At 38.3% G+C, this 26681-nt stretch overlaps 1 protein-coding gene across 1 annotated transcript; it reads right to left on the reverse strand.

Annotated features, from left to right (window-relative positions):
• Positions 1-5524: 5524 nt before the first annotated feature.
• Positions 5525-26141, reverse strand: mapkap1 (MAPK associated protein 1). Its single transcript, XM_080864505.1, has 12 exons — positions 25984-26141; positions 23574-24052; positions 16562-16651; positions 14889-15037; positions 14044-14216; positions 13751-13927; positions 11796-11905; positions 10538-10645; positions 9511-9651; positions 8623-8760; positions 8119-8216; positions 5525-6326 (listed from the first exon to the last, which is right to left on the reverse strand). The coding sequence occupies exons 2-12, from the start codon at positions 23854-23856 to the stop codon at positions 6204-6206; spliced, it is 1590 nt and encodes a 529-aa protein (XP_080720631.1). The 5' UTR covers positions 23857-24052; positions 25984-26141; the 3' UTR covers positions 5525-6203.
• Between the last annotated feature and the right edge of the window lie 540 nt (positions 26142-26681).

A 26681-nucleotide genomic window follows, 5' to 3' on the forward strand; every position in this document is an offset into this window, starting at 1 on the left:
CTTAGTTAGGAAGGTTCCTGTTTGAAAACAAGCACTTTCTGTGAGAAATGCAAGAAGTACATCTGCAGAAAGCACACAGTTACATTCTGTCCAGCATGTGGACAAAATTGAAAATGTTGAGCATTGAAAAACTGAGAACGTTGGGCAAGTTCAAAAGAAATGTGTTTGTAAGAACGAAAAACCAAATTGTTCCTAAAATAGTTATGTGATACAAAAAACCTGTTTTATCCTGTGAATAAAAGTATATGTTTTTATCAGTGTACCATAATAACAGAAGCGAAACGCAATATTGTGTCAGGACAATTCACTATTTATGCACAATAAATAAAGGAGCATAGCGCGACAATTTCTGTTCAGCGCCAGACTTGCTTGTAACCTATATCACCAATTATGTTATGAAAATGACGTATTAACTACTAAAAAACACTGACCTTCGTGTAAATGCTTGGAGCAGACTAACCTGTGAGCTGGAGTGTTCTGGGATGTTATATTTGATCTTTGAATGGCTGCAATCCAGGCCATCCGTCGCGTCTTTGTTACTTCGGAAACATGGCTTGAACAATTTCTCTTCAACGACGTAATCCGATAACAACCGATCTCTTTACCCGTCGGCTTCCCGTGGCTGTCATGCGACCGGCTATTGCAGTTAATAATACAACAGCTTCTTGACATTTTTGTTTCTTTTTATTGCTGTATAACTGATTTTAATTGAAAGCCTGCGTGCGCTAGTACCGCTTGCCACGAGTTCCCAGAATCCTTTGCGGTTCTACCCGTGAATGACGTCACATTTTCAATCTCTATATAATATGCATGTTAAATTTTATATTTTGGGTAAAATATCAAGTCTTTTCAAGTAAACCGGTTCAAGTCCAAGTCAAGTCACAAGTCTTAGAACATTTTTTCAAGTCAAGTCTAAAGTCATAAAATTAATGACTCGAGTCTGACTCGAGTCCAAGTCATGTGACTCGAGTCCACACCTCTGGCTACTCACGGTGATAACAGGCTGCTTATCTCTGTGTCTCAACGTTGGCCTTACCTGTGTTCTCCTTGTGCTCACAGCTTGCTTCAATACTCACTCCATTGGCAGCCTGCAGCTGGGAACCCTCATCATTTGCCACCGATCCCGCTCAGTCTTGACTGATTACCTTCACTCTCTCTGCCTGCCGTCTGCTTCAATGTACTGGACTCACAGGTCGGACTTCTTTCCCTGTCACAAAACCACTCACTCGGATCAGCACGAGTAAGCAGCAACACCTACTAATTAACTCTTCGGTCTCCCTGCCTTTGTTTCCTTCACTTACTCTGCTCTCCCTGTATCCTAGAGACTCTGTGCTCCCCGCCTTGGAAAAACCTGTCCTTTGTGCTTTCCCCACATCCCCAGTGTTTCCAGAGAAACTTCCTGGAGCCCTGCACATTCCCCTTTGAACATAGATTCTTGTAAATAGTTGTCACCAGATTAGGTTGAGGGTTTAGGTGTCGTTATTCACTGCCATCAATAAATAAATCACTTGTGTAATCATTGCTGAGTTCACTCTGTCTGCTTCTAGGACCTCCCGTTTTGTGCCAGCAACTGGGCCGATTGTAACACATTATATAACTACTATATATACTGATCAGCTATTCTGTTATCAGTTATCCTGTTTTTGTTAATGAACCTAGTTAAGGAAGAATTAACTGCCACTTTTTGTAAGGTAGACCTCACAATAATACAAATGTTGGAAAAACCCAACATTCATATGACCCCATATGAGCATGCACTTTGTGACAGTGGGGAAAAAAACTCCCTTTTAACAGGAAGAAACCTCCAGCAGAACCAGGCTCAGGGAGGGACAGCCAGCTGCTGCAACCAGCTGGGGTGAGAGAAGGAAGACAGGACAAAAGACATGCTGTGGAAGAGAGCCAAAGATTACAATTTATCACCTAATCGACAAATCCAGATATTTCAGCCACAATAAACGAAAAAGAGAATTTAAGGCTTAAGCTGCAAGATGTGCAGACACCAAACTGCCTTTAACAGGTTATCAACTTGACTTGGCAAAATGGAATCCAAGATTGTTTGATTTTTTTTTTTCAAATCAAACAATTACAAAAAATGATTAAGCTTACCATTTTCCAGCTCACCTTGTACACATACAGTGCCATCTGCATTATATTTTACCACACTGTTGCTAATATTTGCAGGGAATATGGTAACTTGGTTGGAATGCGTATGTAGGTGTTGCAGGTTCAACTCTTCTGGGAAGACTTTACAAAAGTTTCAACCATGTATTTATGGGAACTGTTGACAGTTTTTCCTGAAGTATATTTGCGATGTCAGACACTAATGAAGATCTGGCTTACAGTCTCCACTTTAACTCATCCCAAAGGTGTTCTGTTGGGTTGAGGTCAGTCAAAAGTCCTTCCACATCTAACTTGTTGAACCATGTCTTATGGGCGTTGCTTTGTGCACTGGTGCACAGGCATGTTGGAACAGGAAGTGGCCATTTCCAAACGGTTCTAACAAAGTGTCTTAGCATGTTGAATCATTAAGAGTTCCTTTCAGTGGAACCACTGAAAAGGAAAGGGGAAAAAAAAAACACTAAATAATCCCCCCTCCACCAAACTTTACATTTGGCACTATGCAGCAGACAAGTACTGTTCTCCTGGCGACTGCCAAACCCGGACTCAGATCAGATTGACAGACTTAGAAGCATGATTTTTCACTCCAGGGATAATGTCTCTCACTGATCTAGAGTCCAGTCGTGGTATGCTTTACACTTTGGGGTGGCTGTAGCTCAGGAGATAGAGCAGGTCATCAACTGATTGGTTGTTCGATCCCTGTCTCCCCCTATTTTGCATGCCAAATATCCTTGGGCAAGATATTAACCCCAAGTTGCTCTCCGATGCATCTATCAGAGTGTGAATGATAGTCAGTAAGCACTTAACAGCACAGAAGACAGTACTGGTGTATGTGGCATGTTGTATAGAGTGCTTTGAGTACGCCGGGAATAGCAATATATAAGAATCAGTCCATTTACTGCATCCGACACTTGTTTGCAATATGTTTGGTGACGTATGGCTTGGATTCAGCTACTTGTTCATGGAAACCATTTAATAAAGCACTTTATGAACTGTTCTCGAGTTCATCTGTAGTGACTATGGAAAGTTGGTTACCTCTGCACACTATGCACTTCAGCATCTGCTGACCCCATTTTTAAAGGGTCTACCACTTTGTGGCTGATTTCTGTTGTTCCTAATCCCTTCAGCTTTGTAGTCTTACCACTAATAATCACTTCTAATTCTCTGCTTCTAAATTCAGATGGTACCTGGTCCTAAAAATCCTAGAAACATGGTGTCTAACTAGATACTTACCCTGGATGGCCTTCAGTAGCACTGTGAGGAATCCTGGAAGTCAGTTTTGAACAGGATGTGTCCTTTGATACACATATTACAAATACAAATACAACAGGTAAAAGAAGTATTGAACGCATCAAAACACGTCTACACATGCAAAGTAATCACACCAAAAATGTCCATAAATTATGTCTAATAATGACAAATTACACAGGGAAAAGTATTGAACACGCTTACTGAAATGTAATTAATACTTGATAAAGAGCCTTTGTTGGTGAGAACTGTCATAATGAAAATTGGTGACGTGTTCAATACTCCTTTTACTGTATGTAACACTGCTTGTTTTGTACGTTCACAGTATCTCTAAAATTAGAAACATTGAGTCTTAAGTGATTCTGAAAAAAAAATTCCTGCATTTATTACATCTATCCTGGACTATTGTAATTTGTTATTATCAGGATGTCCTAAAAACTCCCTGAAAAGCCTTCAGTTGATCCAAAATACTATAGTAAAAACACTGAAAGGAGCATGTTTCTCCCATATCGACTTCTCTTCAGTGGCTCCCTGTTAAATCCAGAATCAAATTTAAAATCGGTCCTGAGTAACCAGGCTCCATCTTAAAACCTCACAGTACAGAATTTTGTGATTCCTAGGATACTGGAAGGCTGAAGTCTTCTGTAAGACCAGCTTCCAAGTTTGGATTCAGGTGACAGACGACTTCTATACTTTTAAGATTAAGCTTAAAAATGTTCTTTCTGATAAACCATATATTTAGGGCTGGATTATGTAAGCCTGAATCATCTCTTAGTTGTGCTGCTAGGCTACTGGCCGTTTCCCATGATTCATCTTTTTACTTCACTCACCTTTTTTTCTACAATGCGTTTATACACCACACATTTAATGATTAATCATTATTAATCTCTGGATTTCTTCAATGTGACTTTTGCTTCGTCTCCCTCCCCTCACCCATTTGCAGCAGATGGCTGCCCCACCCCAAGCCTGGTTCTGCCTTTTCCTGTTAACAGTGTTGAAATTGGGCTGCATGGCCGGAATTTTTATGGAGAGAATTTCTAGGCGTAGTCAAGTGCTGGAAGGCTCTCACTTGGGTGGTCATCTCTGCTTTTCGCAGATGACACAGCTCTGTTGCCTTCATCGGGTGATCGCCTCTAGCTCGCACTAAAACGGTTCACGGCAAAATGTGAAGCGGTCAGAATAAGAATCAGCGCCTCCAAACCTGAGGCCATGGTCCTTCACTGGAAAAGGGTGGACTTCCCGCTCCAGGTTTGGGATGAATTCCTGCCCCCAGTGCAGGAGAATCTCGGGGTCTTGTTCATGAGTTAATGGGAGGGGGGATCAACAGACGGGTTGGTGCTGCGGCTGTAGTGATGTGGACGCTGTACCAGCTGTACTAGGGATTTGTGTTGGTGTGTGGGGCTGTAGTTTGTAGGTTTATATTCTTAATTGGTAATTATGAGACAGTGTGTTTAAGATCATTATATAGAGTAAGATTGAAGTAATGTAACGAGTAGTTATAAAGGTAGTTTAACGAATGTCTTTTTCCTGGGAGTAATTAATCAACGTGCTGCATTACTTTTAAGAGAAATGTTCTTTGTATATGTGTAACAACTTTTTTACTTTAGTAATGAACACTGATCACAACAAAGAGGGGAAATACCTCCAACATAAACAAACACCTGAATTCAGCAAGAATGTAATGTCTTTGATATCCTGCTTAGAGACGGTGGTGGTTCTCAAAGTGGAGCAATGAGAATTGATAAGGAATTTCATTTTTTTTATCCTGGCAAGTTGTTGCTTTGTTTTACAGTCCGTGTTAATTGAGCAGGGATAAAGAGTTAACCCAGCAATCAAAAGTTTGACATTCAAATGTCATATCTTTATATATGGAGGTGGCTGTGGCTTAGGAGGTAGAGCGGGCGATCCACTAAACGGAAGGTTGGTGGTTTGATCCTTGTCTGCTCCAGCCTGCATGCCAAGTAGCCTTGGGCAAAATACTAACCCTGAGTTGCTCTCTGATGCATCCATCAAAGTATGAATGTATCTGAATGTTAGATAAAAAGCACTTCAGCAGAAAAATCAGAGGAAAAAAAGTGCTTGTACAGATGAATGAGGCAAGTTGTATGAAGCGCTTTGAGTGCACAGATAAGAACCAGTCCATTTATCCCTTTAAAACTTTCAAATTAACAATTTTTTTTTTTATTTCTAAAAGTGTTTGATCTTCTAAAAGCATGAAGAATATTTGCTATTAAAACTTTTTCTTTTTTTTTTTTAAATATATGCCTGAATGAAATGCTTTAATGTTAGACTGATAAACCCAACAACACAGTCCAGAGACACCTTTTCATTTCCTAAATAAAAAATATCTCTGTACAATACATTAAAAATGTGAAACCTTTATTTTCACATCGTGTTAAATCTGTTAGACGAGGAGGGCAAAAGCTATAATACAGTCTGTAGCTTTGATTTTTTTTTGGTGCACATTGCCAACTTGTTGAAGCTCTACATATCCATCCTGGAGGACAGAGCTTAGATTCAGAGGCAATGAATGAACAAAAAGTTTAAAAAAAAAAAAAAAAACCTGACAAAAACACAACAGCCAAAACAAGTCTTTTTTTCAATGTTAGAAAAAGAATGACTTGACACTGGTGAAGTTTCAGAAACTTCCACCTTGCTCTGCTGAAGCAGACATACATCCTACAGGACCATTTTCTAACCATTGCTCTCTTCCTCTCATTTTCATCTTTGTCGCATTTCTGCCAGTCTTCTTTATAGGGATTGTAGATTTAGGTTGATGCTCTCCATATACAAGGCTATATAGAGAGAATGAACTGACAGGTGGCAGAGGAGCCCGTCTATTGCCCAGTCTTCTTCTCCTTCTGGAAACTGAAGCTGGTCCGGCGGCTCAGTTTTCGTTGTTTCTGGGCAAAGTAATCAGCACGGGAGGTGCTAGCCCGGGACTCCAAGATGTAGTTTATCTGAAAAAAATTGGGAAAAACTGGCATTAATTATGAATTGACTTAAAAGATTTGTGTGATGCATTCATTTGCATTTCAAACACTGCACTACAGTACTGTGAAAAATTATTGAGCCACCCCTTTTTTCTTTACATCTTCTTTCCAAGGATCCAGACTTTCTGCTGTTTCTTTCTTTCTTTCTTTCTTTCTTTCTTTCTTTAATAACTGGTCTTCAGTATTAGCTGAAGGTGTTTCAAACTCAGGGGATTAAACAGTGTCACAAAACAACTTAGCAAAGAATCCATTTTAAAATTGTATCTTAACGCACTTTGTTTCTAGCGGCATAAAACAAAAGCGCATAATTTGCTCTCATTTCTTCAAATCCCAACAATCACACAGTTAGTCACAAAAAAGCATTTTTTTGGCACGAACAAGATGGAAAGAATACAGGCAGTCATAGTAAACATTTACTTTCAAGGACAGATCTGCTGGACTGGTTCAGCTATTTCCCCCTTGCTTCAGCAGCTCTAGGCTGGAAGCAGAGGACTGACCCTTTGCCTATGCTAAAAGGCTGAAGGTTGCAGGAATCAGCGCCAGCACCAAAGAGAAAACTACCTGCTGCCCCATCAACCCAACCCAAGCTACCAAACGGCACTCTCGTTAACCCTTCATGCATTTCACTCCTCAAAACCTACAGGTTACAAGCACTTCTTCCAGCTCTTAGGAAGCCATGCACACATCAGTCCAGGAGTGTTGGAAATGCAGACAGCCACCTGAGGAGGTTGGGTGATCCATGTGGTCAGCCGTATAACACAACCGGCATTGACTGACTCGAGCTGTACACAGACGCTGATTTAACAGAACCTGGTTTGCCCTGGGGCTTTGGCGGAAGCAGAGTGGGTTGAAGCGTACGTGGTGACGTTTACAAATATCCCATGGTGATGTGGACATAAAACACGGGCAAAATTAACAGAAATAGCTCCTAGTTGACTGACCCAGGTTTAATAGGTTGGTAGAGCAATGTTTGGAGGTGTACTAACAAGAGCTATGAATATGTAGTGTCCATAGCACAAAAGATACAGGAGAGACAAGGGACAGACTTTATCAACTGAGTCCTGACACTCGCACTGAAAAGGAACAGTTTTTGATGGGAAATAATTGTGGTATGCTAAAACTTTGGACCAAATTATGACCCAATTCTAGTGGCTGGGTATCTGAAGAGATGTGCACTGCTTGTGTGCATCCTGCTCAGAATGTTAAATAGCACCAACTAGCCTTTCCTATTAATGGATGTTCCATTCGAGCGCACTGGCAAGGACCTCATTGAGCCATTTCACCGACTGCACGAGGATATAAGTTTTGGTTTTGTCCTGTTGGATCATGAAACATGATATTTCGAAGCACTGCCTGTGTGCAGCATCTCTGCAAAGAGTGTCACACATCAGCAACTACAGACATGCGAGTCTCTTTGTACTCATGGTGTACATTCACATTTGATGGTGACACATTGGAACAGAGCTACTTTCCATCGTTCTGATCTAAAAATAAAAACGACGCAGTTGTTTTAACGAGTTGAAGGGTACTGCAATCTAATCAAAGCTGACCAACAAAAGGAAAATCATCAAGGGAAATGCGTACATTAAACTGTACTTGCGTAAACACTCGTTCTTTTAACATAACAGAGATTGTTCTGATCTGCTTAGTCTCTTTTGCCACTCCTGCTTTGCCATATTTAGCAGGTATTAAATCAAAACTGTTAAATCTTTGTCCTCACAGAAATGTGTTCCAGCACAGACATTCAGCTCAAACTCACCTTCAGCACTATTTCATTGACAGTAGCAGCATCAGACTCAAAGTAGAGAGGCTTGTAGTCATGATTGCTGAGATAAGTGAGTTTAAATATTGCATGACCTGTAAAGGAAAAACATGTTTCATTAGACCAAAATGATACAACAAACTTGTCCAACAACCATTCTGGGCTGACTGCAGGATAGGAGCAGGAGATGAAACTATTTGAATGTCACCAAGAATGTCAGTATGGTTTGGCCTTCTAGTGCACCTTTCATTAATTTCATTAACACCAAAACAGCTGAAATGCATCAATAACCCCGTAAGCTACTTAAATTGACCGGATCAATATGCCAGAAGTTTAACTGACTTCTGGGATAAGGAACTCAGTGTTCCTTTAATTTTTGAGTAGTGTAGATGTAGATAAATGGATAAAAGCAAAATAAACCTTAAAGGTAACGAAAGTTTAAGTACATGAATAGTGTGTTGACATGTGCAGGGTGACCTAATGTTTCTGTGCTCCACTCACTAGGGCTTCTTTCCTCCACAAGGTCACAAGCACAAAGGTGGTCCGAGTCAATGGAAATGGGTTTCTGCCGAATCCAGAACTTAGTACTGGCTTTCTGATTGGTGACAGGATCAATCTCCAGTTTTTCTCCTGAAATCCCTGATGAGATACCCATATGTAAAACATGATGGTCAATGTATTTCATACATGATACACATTCACTGTTGGCGCTGCAGAATGCTGCGGTAGCCACGCATTGAATTAGAATTAGAATTAGAATTCAACTTTATTGTCATTGCACATGCACAGGTACAGGGCAACGAAATGCAGTTTGCATCCATCCAGAAGTGCTTTAGTGATATAGATATATTACAATATATATTAGCAATAATATAGATATGTAAGTATATTACAGAAATGGGTCTATTATGGTATGTTATAATGTACACGGTATGAAGTATGTTGTGAATATTCTATAACTAAGTATGTAAAGGCTGTAGTGAGTACAAGCTATGTACAGGCTATGAACAGGATATAAATATGATTTGCATAATTGCAATAAATTCTTGCAATCCATTTGTTTGTTTTTTATTTGTTACCTCTAGTTGTTTCGACTGTTCTTTAAAAACTGTTTTAATATTAAGGTTTAAACAATGAATTAAAAAAAACAAAAAACTTTTTTTTTAAATTCATTGTTTAAAAAAAAAAATACAGCTGCTATTCAAAAATCACTAAAAATGAGATGCATCATTCTTTGTGGAGAAATAGGGATCCATTGTATTTCAAGTATAAATAATCATAAAAAATCCATTAAAAAAAAAAATCTTTGTAAGCTGCACACAATGAATTTAATTAAAAAAATACTGACTACAACTTGTAAGCGGATAACGTGCATCAAGCAGTTTGTACCTAGCTGGACATCTGTGGTGAAACGCAGTTTGTGGATCATGCTGATCTTGAAGGACTTGTAGTGATGACTGCTCAACATGTCTTGGACTGTGGTGATGTCAATAGGAGGGTCTTCCTCTGAACTCTCCTCACCTCTGGAGCCTGAAGACAGAAAGAAAACAAGAGCACTCAGAGAGTGCAACTACCCCTGAAGGGCAAGGGCTATACTTAAAGTTTGATGTTGCTCTTCCAGAAGGAAGGAAATATGTAATCAGTTTGTTTGTTTGCAGTCTAGCGTCCACATTTTTCAAAATATCATTTTTTTTATTCTGTGGGACGGTAGATACCAATAATAGCTCCAGCTGATTTCATTTTGATAATAACTGGGTCAAGGTCACACCAACTCCAGGTATTTTAATTTAGGTGAAAATTAGGTCAACATCAAGATCACACCAAATCAGAAAATCAGTTTACATTTTGTATTTTTTCATGAATTGACTTTAAAATTCACAGTATAGTATGACTTGGGGGATAATGAGTACCTAGGTTGGCTAAGCGTCTGACCTCAACCTTCCTGTTAGTGCCCAAGGTCAAAGTTGGCCGTGTAATTATTTTTAAAGAAACCACATAGAGTACTATATCATATGAAAGGACAAAGCAAGCTGTACAACACACCTGACATATTCTGGCATCAAGAATATGCGTCAGGACTTCTTTAAGTTTCCTGAAGAGGTCTTCTCATCCGAGAAGCTTCTTCAGTTCTAAGAGCAATTGGTGGAGAGTCCCAGATTTTAAGCCCTATTTGGAAATGTCCCCAAAAGGGTTATGGACCCTCTTGGGGTCCTCTGCCTAATCACACAAGCCAAGGTGTGTAGAAGCCAGCTGAAGAAGCTTCTCAGACAAGAGGTGAAATGTCGTCAAGAAACTTAAAGAAGTCCAGACACTTATCTTTCCAAACATAATAACTTTTTTATGTACCTTACTTAGTCCATGCAAGAGGTTTGCTGTCTAGAGGTCTCATGACAACAGTCATTGTAAGATCACTTACTGTTTTCTCTGACCAGGCAAAATTCCAGGGTACTCTGGCTCTCCAGTGAGGAGTCCAGGTCTACTGCTACATTTGGCTCGGTCTGCTTCTCGAGACGATACAAGGGCCCTGTTTGAGAATGAGAGTATTTACATCAACACAGCACTGACAACTTTTATTGATATTGCAAAACTCTTATGAGAAAGTTATTTTTCAACAACTTGGGTCTTGTTTTTAGTTGTTACTTTCAAACTAGTGCCAGACTAATTGTTTGACTGTGCTGCAGTTGTTCAAGTAGAATGAAATGTTAACTAATAGGAAAGCTACTGGTAACAACTGGAACTGTAGATATGTAAATATATATTTTTAAAAAAAAGAAGCATATCCAAAATAATCTGGGATTCTCCTTTGCCCGTGACTTTCGGACTAATCAGATACTGTAACTCCTCCTGAAGTCTGCGTGTCTCATGTGTCAAATTGTCAAATGCATATTCATTCATGTGTCAAAAGTGAAACGTTTTAGGCTCTACAACCACTGGTTGCTGTCACTAATTAGAGACCAGTGTCATTAGGGTCACTGCAGCTCTACTCCACCAAACTTCCCTTTTAAGAGCCAAGATATTCTATGTATTATTAAATTTCTAGCCATTCCCTTTGTCTCCTCTGAATTCCTGTAATGTGAACCTTCTTTGGTTTGACTTCTTTAGATCAAACACAGTTAATAAAATTACTGTCTCTCAGAAACAAAACTCTTGCTGATGAAAAGAGATAGTTATTTCCATCACTGACATGCTATCCTCACATACACACACTTGGTAACATTCTGCAACTTAATGAAAAGTGTGTTCATAGTAGAAAGCAGAGATGTCCCAGGAGAAGGAGGGAGGACTCCCAGCATCTGGGAAGTGCCTGGAAAATGGCTGACACTCAGCTCTCATAACTGCCACTGCTTGCTAAGGGCCTGTATCTGTACAAGGCACTCGGAGTGGAAAGTCAAGTTACAATCTAGGCAGTCTGTAGGTTAATCACTCCTTATCTAGCAATGTGAGGTATATAGTAAAACATGCCAAAAACTATTTTCAGACACAAAATACAAAGATGTAGAATTATGCCCAATGTATCCAAAAGAGATTATATTTATGGATTATATTTATGGATTATATTTATGGATAATTCAAGGAAAACAGCACACTTTTATGATTAACAGATCATAAAAAGACAGCACACCGTCTTCCTTGCATTAAAGAGAGAAGGGAATAAATGGTGCAAACATCATTACCCGAGCCTTTCTGTGAACCTTTCCTCTTCTTGAGAGCTTTCTGGAGAATTTCCTTCATAGTCACCTTCAAATTGTCCACCGGAATTAGAGAAAAACCATGAGCAGCATTTCTAAAATAGAAAAATAGAAAATAATTAAGAATGCATTAAGCAACATTTAATGGTTCTGATTGTTTCATAGCAATAAGATGCGAGTATCAGAGTACTGCTTTTTGTGCTAGCACAAACTGCTAAGCTGAAGACACGAAGACAAGATTGTAATCTGAATAAATAATCTACTGTGTTCTGCTTTCAATTTGCAAACAGCAGGAAGTTTCAATATGTTGTTTGTTTTGAATAGCCACCTCATGTATTTTTAATCTCAACTACCTTATTTGGAACATTTTACTTTAAATAGTTTTTGGAGAAATTATTATCATAGACCTTACTTTTAGCAATTAAACAGTATTACTGTTGTATACAAATGCCTTCCTGTTGCCAAATATTCAAATATTTATTTAAATGCAGCACAAAATAATCAGCCTGTAAAAATTTACTTGTCCACACCCTAACATCGTTTAATACTGGAAATATTTATATAGCGCCAAATCAGGCAGGGCGTCCATCTCCTAAATACAAACTTGAAGCTGATTCCACAGAAAAGGGGCCTGGAAGTTAATACTCTACGTCCCATTCGTCTTTTAAATACTCTAGGAACAACAAGTTTGCAGTCTGAGAGCAAACGGCTTAATTGGTGTGATTAGAATATTAGGTTAAGATGGGGTCTGTTTACTCAGGACCTTGTATGAGGTGAAGGATTTTAAATTTGATTCTGGATTTAACAGGGAGCCAATGAAGGGAAGCCCACACAGGAAAAAATATGTTCTCTCTTTTTAGTCCCCGCCAGTATTCCTACTGCAGCATTTTGGATTAGCTGATTTTTACATCAGTTTATAGGACATCCTGATAATAAGAAATTACAGTAGTCCAGCTTAGAATTCAAAGAAGTCAGCATCACTCTGAGACATGATTAATATAAGCATTGAATGACATGCTCATATTTAAAAAAAAGAAGAAAAAAAAAGGGGTCTAAGATTCCTCGCAGTATTACTCGAGGCCGAGGTAATGCCATCCAGAGTCGGCATCTGGTTAGATACCATATTTCAAAGACTTTTAGGGCCAAGTACAATAACCTCAGTCTTATATAAATTTGTGAACAGAAAATTAGTGGTTATCCTCATAGTTTAATGATACTTATTGTTGTTTCTGTTGTTAACAACCGGAGGAAATCAGGATGAAGCTTTCAGCTATCCTCTCCAGTGCAAGACCATCTCCATCCAACATCACAATTGAAGAAAAGGTCATTAAATCTCTAAATAAAAAACAAAACATCACCATGCCAACAGCTAAAAAGGGGATGCTAACCGTTGTTCTAAACTCAAGTTGCGTTAGGTGACCTTGATAGGTCACATGACAGGACAAGGCAAGGTCTCACAGTGGTTTTACCCAAAATCCTGATGCTAATGACCCATGCCTTTTTTCACAACTTATGTGATTATGCACATGATTAATAGTGGGTCAATAATCACCTCCTATGGGACAACCCAACTACTGTTTAAATATATTGGCTGTCAACTTTTAAAACTGAAGAAGCCTCTTGTTTGAGAGGTGAATCGTCTTCACAAAAACCAAACCAAAACAAACAAACAAACAAACAAACAAACAAACAAACAAAAAAACCTAAGTTGCCTTCCTGTTTAGCTCTTAAGGCTACCATTACCTGGATGACTGTGAACCTACAGAGCCAAACTGGTTGTTTATGTCATTTTGTGCTGTCCCAACAATGTAGTTTTATTCATAGATGGAAATCATTATCTTAGTCCTAGCAAGACTTATGTAAGTATCTATAATTAGACAACTCTATCAGCTTTCCACCATTTGTTGTTATAAGTGATATATCACTCATTTCATACTTACATTCTAACAAACAGTGACTGCCTGGAAGCGATGCCAGGGGAGGAGTATTTCTCCACCAAGGCCAGAGTGCTGAAACCAAACTTGTGTATTGGCTCATTGGAGTCTAGCGGAGGGAAGTCAGTGTCTACCTCGCCATCATCTTCAGCAATGTGAAGGCAATAAGCATTCACATTTTCACTGTTGGATATGCGGTGGAAGGATTTGGATATAGAGAGACAGAAAAAGTGTGTTACAAAGAAAAAGACATCCTGTGAAATGTAGCAGTTTTATTTTTTTAGCCATTTTGTGCTCACTTGAGTTTGGGTTCTCGTCCCTCGCTTGTGTATTGCCAACAGATAAGTCCAATGAGGTCATGGACACGGGCATTGGCGATGGTCACCACTGTCATTGGATGTACTTTCTCCTGAGTCATTTGCATTGATAGGTAGACGTCTATCTTTTTTGTAGCTGTGGTGCCGATGTGGCCCTAAAAGTGAAGAGAGGATTGTGCAGTAAAAACAAAACAAAACATTACATCGAACAAACAGACAAAACGTAGACAAATATTAACTTATTGTTTTTCAAATAAACACTAACAGGCAAGTTATAGTTTCCACATCCACAAGGCTGCTAGAGTCAGCATGGGTCAAAGTGATGTACATTTTGTCATCAGATTAGATCATTAGCACAAGCACGTTCGTATGTCTGTCAATTTTGTGGCTGCGCAGATTCACCTGCTGCGAATGCTTGATAGCACCATATGCCTTTGAGGCAGACTTCAAAACACAAAGCTGATCCTATAAGTCCTACCAGACAAATGAAATTATTTATTTCTACTGTGGCATTCTACCATCAAATGCCAAAGGAGAAATAAATACACAATTAGATTGAAACTGTGCTGTGATTATTTGGGTAATAACTTCAATAAAATTTATAACTGCTTATTTAGTTAGAAACAAAATTTTCAACCTGAATTGAGTGAAAATTGAGTACTGTCCTGACTATCATGATATATGGAAAAACCTATACAAAGAAAAAGCTTATCAATTCTTGAAGAAAATCAAATTGAAGACAAAGGTTTTCCCCACTCTACAAAACTGGATTCAAATCCTATTATTTAATGTCCAAATAAACCTAAATAAAATGTTGAATAATTCACCTTGCCATCAAATTTAGAGTATTCATTGAAGGGATTATTGAGCTGCTGGGGACACTGCTCAAGCCTCAGTGACAAAGTGGATTTTGTTCCAGTTGTCTGCGGCCTGTCTTTAAAGTTGCGCTTTTCAAACAGAGACCCCAGATCTTCCACTGGACAGAACACACAGAAACAGGAAGAAAGAAAAAAAAAAAAAAGAGTTAACGTATACTGATGGAGTTTTGTCAACTAAAGAGCTTTTGTGTCTGAATCTAAACACATTATCTTAGAGGTTTTGCTGAGAATTTAAGGAGATTTTATCAAACAGCTCGTGTTGATACAGTGTGAAAAAACATCTGACCATTTCCCGATTTCCTATTTTTTGTATGTTTGTCACACTTAAATGTTTCAGCTCAGCAAACAAATATCAATCTTAGACAAAGATAACCAAACTAAACACAAAATGCAGTTTTTAAATGAAGGTTTTTAATATTAAGCGGGGAACAATTCCAAACATACATGGCCCTGTGTGAAAAAGTTATTGCACCCTAAACCTAATAAGTGGTTGGGCCACACAACAACAGCATTTGCAGCAACAACTGCAATCAAATGTTTGCAATAACTGACAATGATTTTTTTTCCAGCAATGTGGAGGAACTTTGGCTTACTCATTTTTGCAGAGTGGTTGTAATTAAGCCACACTGGAGGGTTTTCGAGCATGAACCGCCTTTTTATGGCCACCGAATCTCAGTTGGAATCAGGCCACTCCAAAGTCTCACAACAGCAAAGTGGACTTACTGTTGTGTTTTAGATCATAGTCCTGCTGCAGAACCTAATTGTGCTTCAGCCTGAGTTCAGGAACAATTAGCCAGACATTCTCCTTCGGGATGTTTTGGTAGAGAGCAGAATTCATGGTTCATTTACCACAGCAAGTTTTATGGGTCCTGAAGCAGCAAGACAGTCCAAGACCATCACATCACCATGATATTTTACTGTTGGTAAGATGTTCCTTTTCTGAAACTGTGTATGACTTTTTGATCCACCACCCTGTAATAGGACACACACCTTCCAAAAAGTTCAACTTTTGTCTAGTCAGTCCACAGAGCACTTAGCCAAAGGTCTTGGGGATTGTCACGATGTTTTCTGGCAAAACTGAAACGAGTCTTTATGTTCCTTTTGCTCAGCAGTGGTTTTCGTCTTAGAACTCTGCCATAAACACATTCATTTAGAAACTGTATTTTGTTTACTTGTGTTATCTGTGTTGTGTTATTTGTTTGATGATCTGAAACATTTAAGTGTGACATACAAAAAAAAATGGAAATCAGGAAAGAGGTAAACACTTTTTCACACCACTGTATAGAAGTGCCATTCACTTCACTGGTTCAGTTACTGATTCAGGTTCAATAAAGACAGATTTTTGTCTTTGATTACTTAAAATGTTAAGATACTCTTCTATAAATGCTTCAGTATATATTACTAATGAAGTGGTCTGTGCCCTGTGGCAACAGAATATTTGATGTCATATTTTAGACAAAATCATTTGAACATGCAGATCCTCAGCAAACTACGTAATCAGAATGACATTAAGGGATATAAATGACAAGCAAAAACAACGTTTGTAAAACATGGTGTTACAAAGTTTGTAAAATGTGAAATTTAAAAAAGTAAAGGTATTTAGAAATGACTAGGAACAGTACCTGACTGGGAGGACGCCCTCTCTTTCCACTGAATGTTTTTGCATTTGATTTGGTTCTGTCGTTCTTTTCTTAGTCTTTCAAGTCTTTGGGCTACAAAGAAAGGACAGCTGGTCATTAACTTCATTGCATACAAAAACAGAGTCACTAAAACTTAGTTAAACAGACAACAGATCATCATTTACGACACATCATGAAAATTATTGTAAATTCCTGTAAACAACTGATTCTATAGAATGTAGATCATTGAACAGTCATTATTTCCAACCACAGAGGATGTCATTGCTCTCCAAAAGTTTGATTCAGTTGACTTTACCATTTTATTACACATGTAACAAGCATAGCCGGTATAATGAAATTTGCAATATGTTGTTGTATGTTATTGTGCAGAAAGCAAAGTAAGATAAAACACAGAATAAGATAAAAGATTTAAAAAGGAGGGAAATTCAAATGCATTACAATATCATACAATAAAATACAGAATAAGATGTATATAAAATATAGGATTAGTAACTTATTGCTAGTCTGTTATTGCTGAAGTGGCGGCATATCACAGTTTCAGATTCAGTCATTGTGTATAATATAGTGTATGAATGTGTGTTTAATAGAGTCCATTTGATAAAATACTTACGAAATATGGTCAGAGACAGAGTTACACTCATGTCGGATGCAACACTTTTAGATGTCTTTGATGACAAGTTGCTGACAGTTACACTATTAACACTGCTCAGCTGCTTTTACTACCCACTGCAGGGCCCTTTGACCAACGGTCGCCTAGTTACCATACAACACTGTTATACAAGATGTTATAATGCTTTGTACAGTGCAGTAGGAGATGCTACCAAGGTATTTTTCAACCTCCTCAGAAAGTGTAGGGATTATTGACATTTTTGTATTAGACAGAAGGTGTATCTATAGAAAATGACATAGATTAAGGAATTTAAAGCTTGTTGCCTGTTCAGTTTCTGCAGTTGACGAAAACCGGGTTTTCTCTGCATTTGCTGGACAAGGTGAAATAATTTCATTACCAGCTTAGAAAGGAAAGAGGTAGTAATGGTACGGAGCTATAATCATTAAGTAGTGTTTAAGGGCAAAGTGAAGTAAATTTACTTCTACTTCTATAGCACGTTTTTACTCTGAGCTTTTTACCACAAGTCTCTCACACATTGATAGAACCTTTAACTCTTATTGATATAGCTTTAGATGTAAAGCAATAACTGGATTGCTGCCTTCTATATACATGTTCCCTCCTTGCAATGAAACATGCTGGTCGTTATTCTCTTCGTCCATAAGATTACTTGTTGCTTTCTGTTCCATTTGCACAAACTGAACTTGGCAAAAGAGCTTTTGTCCATTTAGCACCCTTGGCTTGGAACAAGCTGCAGAATGACTGGAAAATTACAAAATTATTTTCATTAAGTGTTTTTAATCCATAACATGCAACTGTTTCAATTAGATTGCTTGTCATTTTAATTAAATTTCATTTGCATTTTTGTGTATGTGTGTTTTGTTGTTGTTGTGTGTGTTTAATTGTGTCATTTTTGTAACTGCGTGATACTTGCTGCTGCCCATCTTGGCCAGGTCTCCCTTGAAAGGTTTCAAGGGTTTTTAATCAAAATGGGATCTTCCTAGTTAAACAGAGGTTAAATAAAAAAACAACAACCAAAAAACAAACAAACACCTTTATATCTACAAATGTTTAACTTTCTAACAGTCGCACTCTGATGACTGCATCGGGGACAACTTGGGGATTCAGGATCTTTCCCAAGACTGGACTAGCTGGAGAACTGATCCACCACCCTTCTAACCTTCATCGACTTGTAAGCATTTGAGGACAAGTTAAAGATGTTAATAAACACCTCAGCCAGCTTACTGCCACATGCTCTGATCACGGGTTCTGGTATACCGTCAGGGCCAGCAGCTTTGTGTTAATTCACTCTGTTTAGGGAGGACCTGACCTCAGAGGGCAGAGGTACATGGCCATCTGGTGGTGGCAGGGTTTTGATGGGAGTCTCTGTATTGAGTCTGTCAAAATTGGCATAGAAATGGTTTAATACATCAGGGAGTGAAGCATTATGGACAATACGGGAACTGTCTGTGCTCATGTGATCAGTTATTGCACATATTCTTTGCCACGGGCTCCGTAGGTGATTGTGTTATAGGAGGGCATTATCAATTTGTCATGTATAGTTTTTCTTTGCAGTGCTCTTTTGTACCTGCATCTGTGGGCTAGAGTGCCGCCAAATCTAAATGCAAGGTACGTCTATCAGCAAGAGACAAACGTCATCCTTTATCCAAACTTTATTCAAAGTTTTCTTATTTTGGTATACGTCTATTAAGTTCTATATTGTGACAGACTATGCAACTTTTTATACTGAAGAGGGATATACTTCTATTTCTGTGTGGGAACCCTGGGTAGCTTTGTGATGATACGGATTCTAATCAGTACGGGCAAAACAGCACTTAAGGGTAGACTCAGCCACTTTTGGCCAGACTGTAACCACCTTAGTTACAGTTTGTCCCTTTCTGTAAGTGGTCTGTTTCTGAGTAGTAAGAACAAGGAGTGGTAGTCTAACATGAGTGCAGGGCAAGCTCCTTTGTTGTTAGTACAGTAGAGATCAATTTATGTCCAAGGTAAGCCAAGGCAGCTCAACAGTCCACAATAATAGTGGTAATAAATGTTGGAAGGGTGATATATCAGTACCATGTTGAGAACCAATTAAGTGAGCTCTTTAGAATAAACATTTTTGAGAGAAATGGGTCAAAGGCTTTCAGAATGACTAGGTGCTTAATTTTATACCCCTGAATTAAAAAATTAAGAGATGTGACTCACTTCTTTTGTCCATATAGAGTACCACTAATTGAGCCTTTAAAGAAAAAGACCAGTTTTCATGAAGCTACACTGACTATCTGGCATGTAAATCTTTTTAATAATTTGACCAACCCTTTAAATACAGTCGTGTACACAAAAAAGTATAGCAGTTCAAAAAGGGCTAGCATAAAATAAAACTTGCATGGTTGTTAATCCGTGTCTTACCAGCAGCCACTGGTTTGTCACAGCTATCTTGGTGAAGTCCTGATGAGAGCCACAAGAGGTCAGTATCCAGTGTCAAGGCTGAAAGTCTCAGAGGATTGCAGCTTTCGACCCACAACCCAAAACCATCCCCGTCACTCTACAAAACCTAATACAAAAGTCAAGGGAGCCAAAAGGAGACAATGTCTACCTTTGGACTCCCTCTTTCACCAAAACCAACTTTTCCTTCCAAATAAAATTTCTGAAAGTAGTTGCAAACTCACTTTAACCTCACTATAGACAATTTTTACAAAACAAACAATATAGTACACCAACACCCTCAATTGATGACTGATTAGATTAGATTATAACACCAAACTTTAGGATTATAGGGATAATAGAAGAACATGACACAACCAAGTCTGTATTCTGGTGGGTGGCAAGACTCGTGGGTTAGAGAGGTCTGTTAAGCCAGATAGTCTTTTTCCATGGCATATAGTCTCAGCTGAGGATATCCCTGATGACCCAATCAGCAACAAAATGAATACCACTGTCAAATGAAGTTAATTACATCGATTATTTTAACAATTTTGGATTCTGATGTCCCCGCATAGACAACACTGGAGACCAAGCACCCTTCGCAGCATTATTTCGAGTCATTCTACCCTCCAAAACTCCTGAGGTCCTCATCTCATATCCCATTAAGATTAACTAAGACATTCAGCAACAAGCCCAACCATTCACCCATGGGATGCAGAAGATCTACTGCCTGCATCCCATTACTGGACTCAGCAGAACAGCCCCAGCCCCGAAGTCCCTTTTTTCTGTTGGGTCAAAGTTGTTTTGGAAGCACAAGTAGAGATGCTTTCTATACGTTAGGAGGGCACCATCATCGTTTTGCATTAAGAGTGTAAAATACTGATGGGTGCTTGCCATTTAATTGCTTAACAGTAATTAAATGGCAAGCAAAAACAGAGCATGTGCTTTAAGATAATCAAATCTAAATGGTGAATTATTCTATTAAATTCTGGTCTTGTTTATAGTGCTGAATGTAATTTCCAACAGTAGAAATACAGCAATTTTGAAACTGAGAGTGAAAACTTTTTTATTGGGTTGTTTTTTTGTGTTACTCATCCATTTGAATAATTAACAAAATATAAAAAAGGACAAATGAACTTAAGCATGGTTCGGAAGAATTGTTGTCCCATCAGTTTCTCAGTGCTTGGTAGCACACTAAATTTCACACATGATATGAAATTTATCTATTCATTTATTTATTTATTTATTTTTTATTCAGCTTATACCACAACACTAGCTGTGGCTTTTCAAATTATATAATACATTGCTTTTATACTGGCTAGCAGGAGCACTAAAGAGCACATTTAGACAGGACCTGTATTAAATTAGCACAATTTTTACTGTGATTCTAACCACATAAGGACAACACAACAAACTTCTTACACAGGGCAAAATATCCGGACACACAATTTGTGAAACTACGGGTAGGCAATATAGCCTCAAAATTATATCACACTATTTCAATGAAATTTACTGCAATTGTGTTTCTGAGACTATTGAGTCAAAAAAACAAACAAACAAAAAAAAAGAAAGAACTTCATCTGTGAGAGCAGTTTCGAGGCAGCAGTATTTATTACTGCAAACAAAGTTAAGGATAGCTTAGTCATTTTTTTCCAATGAGCTATTGTCATTGATGGCAGCCATGTAATTCGCAGTGTGAATATATTGCCACAAGATGCCAGGAGTAGCAGTATTATAGTGGAATATTCTTGCATTACAGCAATACGATGACACACCATTAGTCAAACATAAGCACAAAAACTGCCTATGTAATGTTTTCCCTGCTCAGCCCACTCTTGCACAGGAATAAATTACCACCCCAAGTGGAGGGCTTCAAATATCTCACAATCTTGTTCATGAATCATGGCAGAGCAGAGCTTCAGCCTTCATATAGACTGAAGAGCTTGGCCACTTGAGAGGGGCTTGCAGTGGAGCCGCTGCTCTTCCACATTGAAAGGTGACACTTGAGCTTGTTCAGGCATTCAGGTCTCTTGGAAGGCTCTGAGAGGAGGTGTCCAAAGCATGTCTGGCCCCAAGGGAGACGTATGACCCAGAGATTAGCTGGCTTGGCAGCGTCTTGGTATACTCCTTCCAGAAGAGTTAGAGGAGGTGGTCAGGTAAAGGGAGGCCTTGGTTGCAGGGGTAGCCTAGACCTAGCAGAAAATAGATCAGTCCAAATGGATGGACTGTTCTTTTTCCACTGTGGACTGATTGTACAGTTTATATTTTTAATGACTTTTAAAAAAAAACAAGTATTGTTGGAACAGTGCTCTTGGGTCTAAAAGCCTCATCTTTTCTCCTCAAAACACACATCCTTTTACTTTCAAATACACACCTTAAAGCATAACTCATAAGCTGGAGAGGAAATTGCAACTCACTCGTTTAGAAGATCATCCTTTAGCCTGGAAGATTAGTTTTTTGCTCTATAAAAAGCCCTCTGTAAAGCTGGAAGATCTTACTATTCTATACTGAGTGAAGAAGAACCATCCTAGGTTTCTCTTCAGCACTGCAGCCAAAATTGTGCTTTTTAGACCCCATTCCTACAAGACTACTCAAAGAAGCATTATTTACCATTAATTAATGCTTTAAGCTTAAACATAATCAACCTATCTCTATGACTTGAGTACGTAAGACAGGCCTTTAAGCGGTCAGTAACCCAGAAACAGCTTCAGTGAAGGTTACAAATGTGGACAAACAGTGGACTCATCTCTGTGCTTGTCCTCCTAGGCCTCAGTGCAGCATTCCATACTGTTGACCATAATATAATATTACAGCAATTTGAGCGTGCTGTAGGTATTAAAGGTACTGCAGTGCAGTGGCTTAAATCATAGCTAACAGACTCCAATTTGTTAATGCAAATGGAGTCTTCTTTACACACTAAAGTTACCTAGGGAGTTCCACAGGGATACCCAACTTTATTTATCCATGAAGCCAGATAATATACATAAATTATTTAAACTGCAGGAATTTCTTACAGACATAAAGACCTGGATGACCTGATTTTCTGCTTCCAAATTCACATAAAAACTGAGGTTATTGTAGTCTGACCTAAAACTCTAAGTTATTATTGGGATGGTCTTTACCTTACAATATTAAGCGCCTTGAGACAACTGTTGTTGCGATCTGGTGCTACATAAATAAAATTGAGCTGAATTGCTTGCAAGCCAAATAGTTCAAGCTTTGTCTTGTCTGACCATAGCGATATTTTCCACATTGGACCTGGGCATGTGGGCAGCTACAAATTTCAGTTGAGCTTCTTTATTGGTCAACATCCTCTCAGTCCATGACAATGTAAAACTCGCTACAAGTCTTTAGGTAAGTCATTAAAAACGTATGCTGAATCACCATTCCATCCTGAAAAATGAAGTTTAAAGACATTATTAAAAGTGCCAAATTACTATTACATTCATGCCCATGATCCACTGGAGCCACAGTAGTAATGGTAATAACACCAACAAAGAACAACAATATGAAAACTGAAAATGTAAAAATAAATTCCACATTTGCTGAAGTAGTGGGTTTCCCTCACTTTTTGTCATCATGGTTTTGTCATCAAATGTTTGCAGAAATTTGGTTTTATATAGAGTAGGCACTTGATTTTGGAGCACACGGAAGCTGGGTGACACATAGTCAATGATTATTCATTTTGCTGTGTCATTTGTCATCTCCATAACCATATTTAATGCAATATGTCACATCATATAAATTACTTAAATGCACAATGAACCACAGTGTAATCCCAAGCTTTTCACATGCGCTGCACACAATTTAACTCAGTGAAACCACTGGCCCTGATTAGCCACACAAAACCCCTTCAAACAGCAGCAGAACAGGCTTTCTGGCTGCCTCCCACCATAATGACAGGAGGGAGGTCTGACAGAAAGCTGGCCCAACTAACAAGCTAAAGTCTGAAGATGAGTTTACCTGTGTTGGAGCGCCGACGAATGCCAAAGTCCCAGCTGGAGGTGATGTCCATAGACTGAGAGAGGTCACAGGGATGACTGTCTGTCACACTACTGCCCCCCTCATTCAGGAGGCCTGACCCAGTTGACCCAAAGCTGCTACCAGGCACCAGAGAAAGCTGGCACTTCTCAAGATCAACATCCTGATCTATTAGCACCATTTCACACATTCCAGTATCATCACTGGTCACATGAGATTGTCTGATGTGAGCCAGGATAATGGCCGGATTGTCCAAGAATGCCATTTCCTCTGTTTGGCTAAGTGTGTCTTTTCGCTTTGGAAATCTTCTCACCCTCTTGCCTGTATGCCAAAGGGTTCCTTTTCTTTTCTTATCAGTCTCTGTTTGAGAGTGTTACAGCTCTGACTGATGACAAGAGAGGTGTCACCTTTTCCATCTTTTGATGACTATTTTTTCAGGTCCAAGGTAGGCAAAGTAGTCCCTAAGGAGAGCAAAGAAATTGTTATTACATGTTGCAGTCTAGAAGTAGGATTTCAGCTCAATCTTTTAAAACTGATATATTTAAAAACTAAGCTCAATTCACACATCCCAAAGCCCACTTTAACTTCCAACTTTCACAGTTTAAATAAATAAATACAATAAACTAAAACAAGAAGCAAACCTCTGCCAAGGCAGCATTTGCTTTTAAGGGACTAATATTGTATTTTATACAATCTTTTGTTTTTGTTCTTTATGCAGTCCAGATCAAAAGTTTAACCACTTGAAAAATGGGCAAAAAAAAGTAGGGGTTTTTTTTTTCATATTTTGCATGGTTGGATCTTAACAAGGTTCCAAGTAGAGCTTCAACATGCAACAAGAAGGGATGGGAGTGAGACAAAACATTTCTTTTGAGCATGCATTTTATTGAAAACAACACTTAAACTGAAACAGGCTGTTTTACACCCGATCAAAGGTTGAGGACACAGCTAGCTGTTTGATGTGGGACAGTAAACTTTAATGTTTAAATGGATCTATTTTAAAGATGTAGAGCTCTAATGTGCAGCTGCTGCCTTAAAAATCATCAATGGCAGCAAAATCCCACTCAGTGATAAAACTGTTAAGTAGAATTAAAATTATTATTGCTTGCGCCAAATCACCAGATTAAGTAAAGAGTTTTCTCGTCATTTTTAAAAACAGTGATGCATTTTACTGGTATATTTTTATGATAAAGATTTTTAATGCAATTTGATAACATATCGTTAGCTTCATAGCATAAGTGCCTAAGTCATTGACTTAGTCAAATGACTTAGGCAATTATGCTATGAAGCTAACGATATCTAAAGTATAGGTATCACTCAGAGGGATAATCTTCTATGGAAGAAGAGTCACAAGATTCCTGAAACGCCTATTTTGTGATTGGTCAGATGTCTGCCAGTGCCACACATTTCGTGTGAATGCACAGGGGAGACCCTTCGTTAACACAGTGACTTGATAACCAGCTTTGTGTGATCGGTTATCCTGATCATCAATTTTAGGATATGTGAATCCAGACAATGGAGAGATACCCTAAATATACTGAACACACATAGTTTACCCAACTCCTGCTTCACAGTATAGCCCTCAGCTTGGCTGAAGAGGCTTTAAAAGTCTCAACAGTTAAAACAAAGATTGTCATTTTGCCAATAATCTCTTTAAATGGGTTTGAACTTTGATACCAACAAACAAAAACTGAAGTTTGAATGTCCGTGATATTAACACTGAACATAAAGATGTTGATAATTTCAACATGTAAATAAGAGCTGTAAGCCAGGCCAAAACAACCACACACTCAAACTAGGTTGAATGAGATACCAACGTTAACACGTCCAATAAAGGATCAGGACCAGAGCACCAAGATTTTTTGTAACTTTAGTAAACAAACGTCAAACTATTAATAACATATTGTTAGGTTTTGAATAGTTCAAATTGTATGCGGCGGGCCTAATCTTACATTAGAAGATCCAGTAATTGCAAAGAGCTTCTAGACGACGCTAACTGCAACTAATGAAAAGCTGTAGTGTATTATCACGTTTGTCCTTGCTGACAGCTTAAGGGTCTTCTTCTCTAAAGCGAAATGTGTTATGGCGTGTAATGCCAAGTGATACTGTTTGATACCTGCAACAAGCACCTCACGTAATGATTCATCGTAGCTGTTTTTAATGATAGGTGATGTAGCTATTGTCTTTTTTGCTAACCATCGTAGCCGGCTGACTTCAAAGTAATACTTTTTTAAATCACAGTCCGCCTGCTTAGAGTGGCAAAAAGGTTTATTTTTAGTATCAGGATTGGAAAAATATTTCACCAGAAGCGGTTCAATCTAGTAGCTTGCAAGCTCATTTAAGCTAACGCGACCAGCATTTGGTTGCACCTCCCTTGTTTAAGACGACGTCTTACCTTTAGATGTATCCACCAAGGGAAAGAAACATCCACCATTCTCCATATTATACAAGCATAATCATAATAGAGTCAGAAACTCTGTTCATCACGACTAATGTTCCACATTAAAGTCATAATACAAACCAACTCAACCTGGTATGCTCTGCCTAACAACCAACCCACAACCAACCCGGCTATACTTCCGGTTCCGTTACTTCGTGATAAAAGAAAAAAAAGACTGATTTCGTTTTCACAGAAAGCCTCAGTCATCGACATATTTTGCAACATTTTTATCCTTATTACGCTTTTATTAAAATATAACTGTTTATGAAAATATCATGTGACTTAATTTGATTAAGTCTAACATTATTATTATTATTATTATTATTATTATTATTATTATTATTATTATTATTATTATTATTATTATTATTTAGTTATAATTATAATTGTAAAAAATATACCCGACAGTCAGGGAGGGCATTTTATGTGCTTCGACCTAAAATGAGGTCCATATATATTTGGAAACTGTGTTTTTTTTACCTGTTTACTGAAACATATTCCAATTATTGTTATATAATTGACATGGACATAATATGTAGAATCTCACCTTTCGTCTGAGGGTATCCACTTTTAAACTGGAATGAAGAGTTCAGAAGATTCAGGTCCTTAAAATGTGCCACCCTTTTTTTAAAGACACCAAAAGTAATTGGACA

This window comes from Rhamphochromis sp. 'chilingali' (assembly GCF_963969265.1).
Source record: "Rhamphochromis sp. 'chilingali' genome assembly, chromosome: 2".
NCBI lineage: Eukaryota > Metazoa > Chordata > Actinopteri > Cichliformes > Cichlidae > Rhamphochromis > Rhamphochromis sp. 'chilingali'.

Bases quoted from the DNA above. Each gene is read 5' to 3' on its own strand.
- mapkap1 (XM_080864505.1), bottom strand. From the start codon at position 23,856: ATGGCATTCTTGGACAATCCGGCCATTATCCTGGCTCACATCAGACAA. The intron at 14,217-14,888 runs GTGAATTATTCA...CTTCACTTTTAG, and splicing joins ACTCTAAATTTGATGGCAAG to GGCCACATCGGCACCACAGC. The intron at 8,217-8,622 runs GTGAGTGGAGCA...TTTCCTTTACAG, and splicing joins TGTGGAGGAAAGAAGCCCTA to GTCATGCAATATTTAAACTC.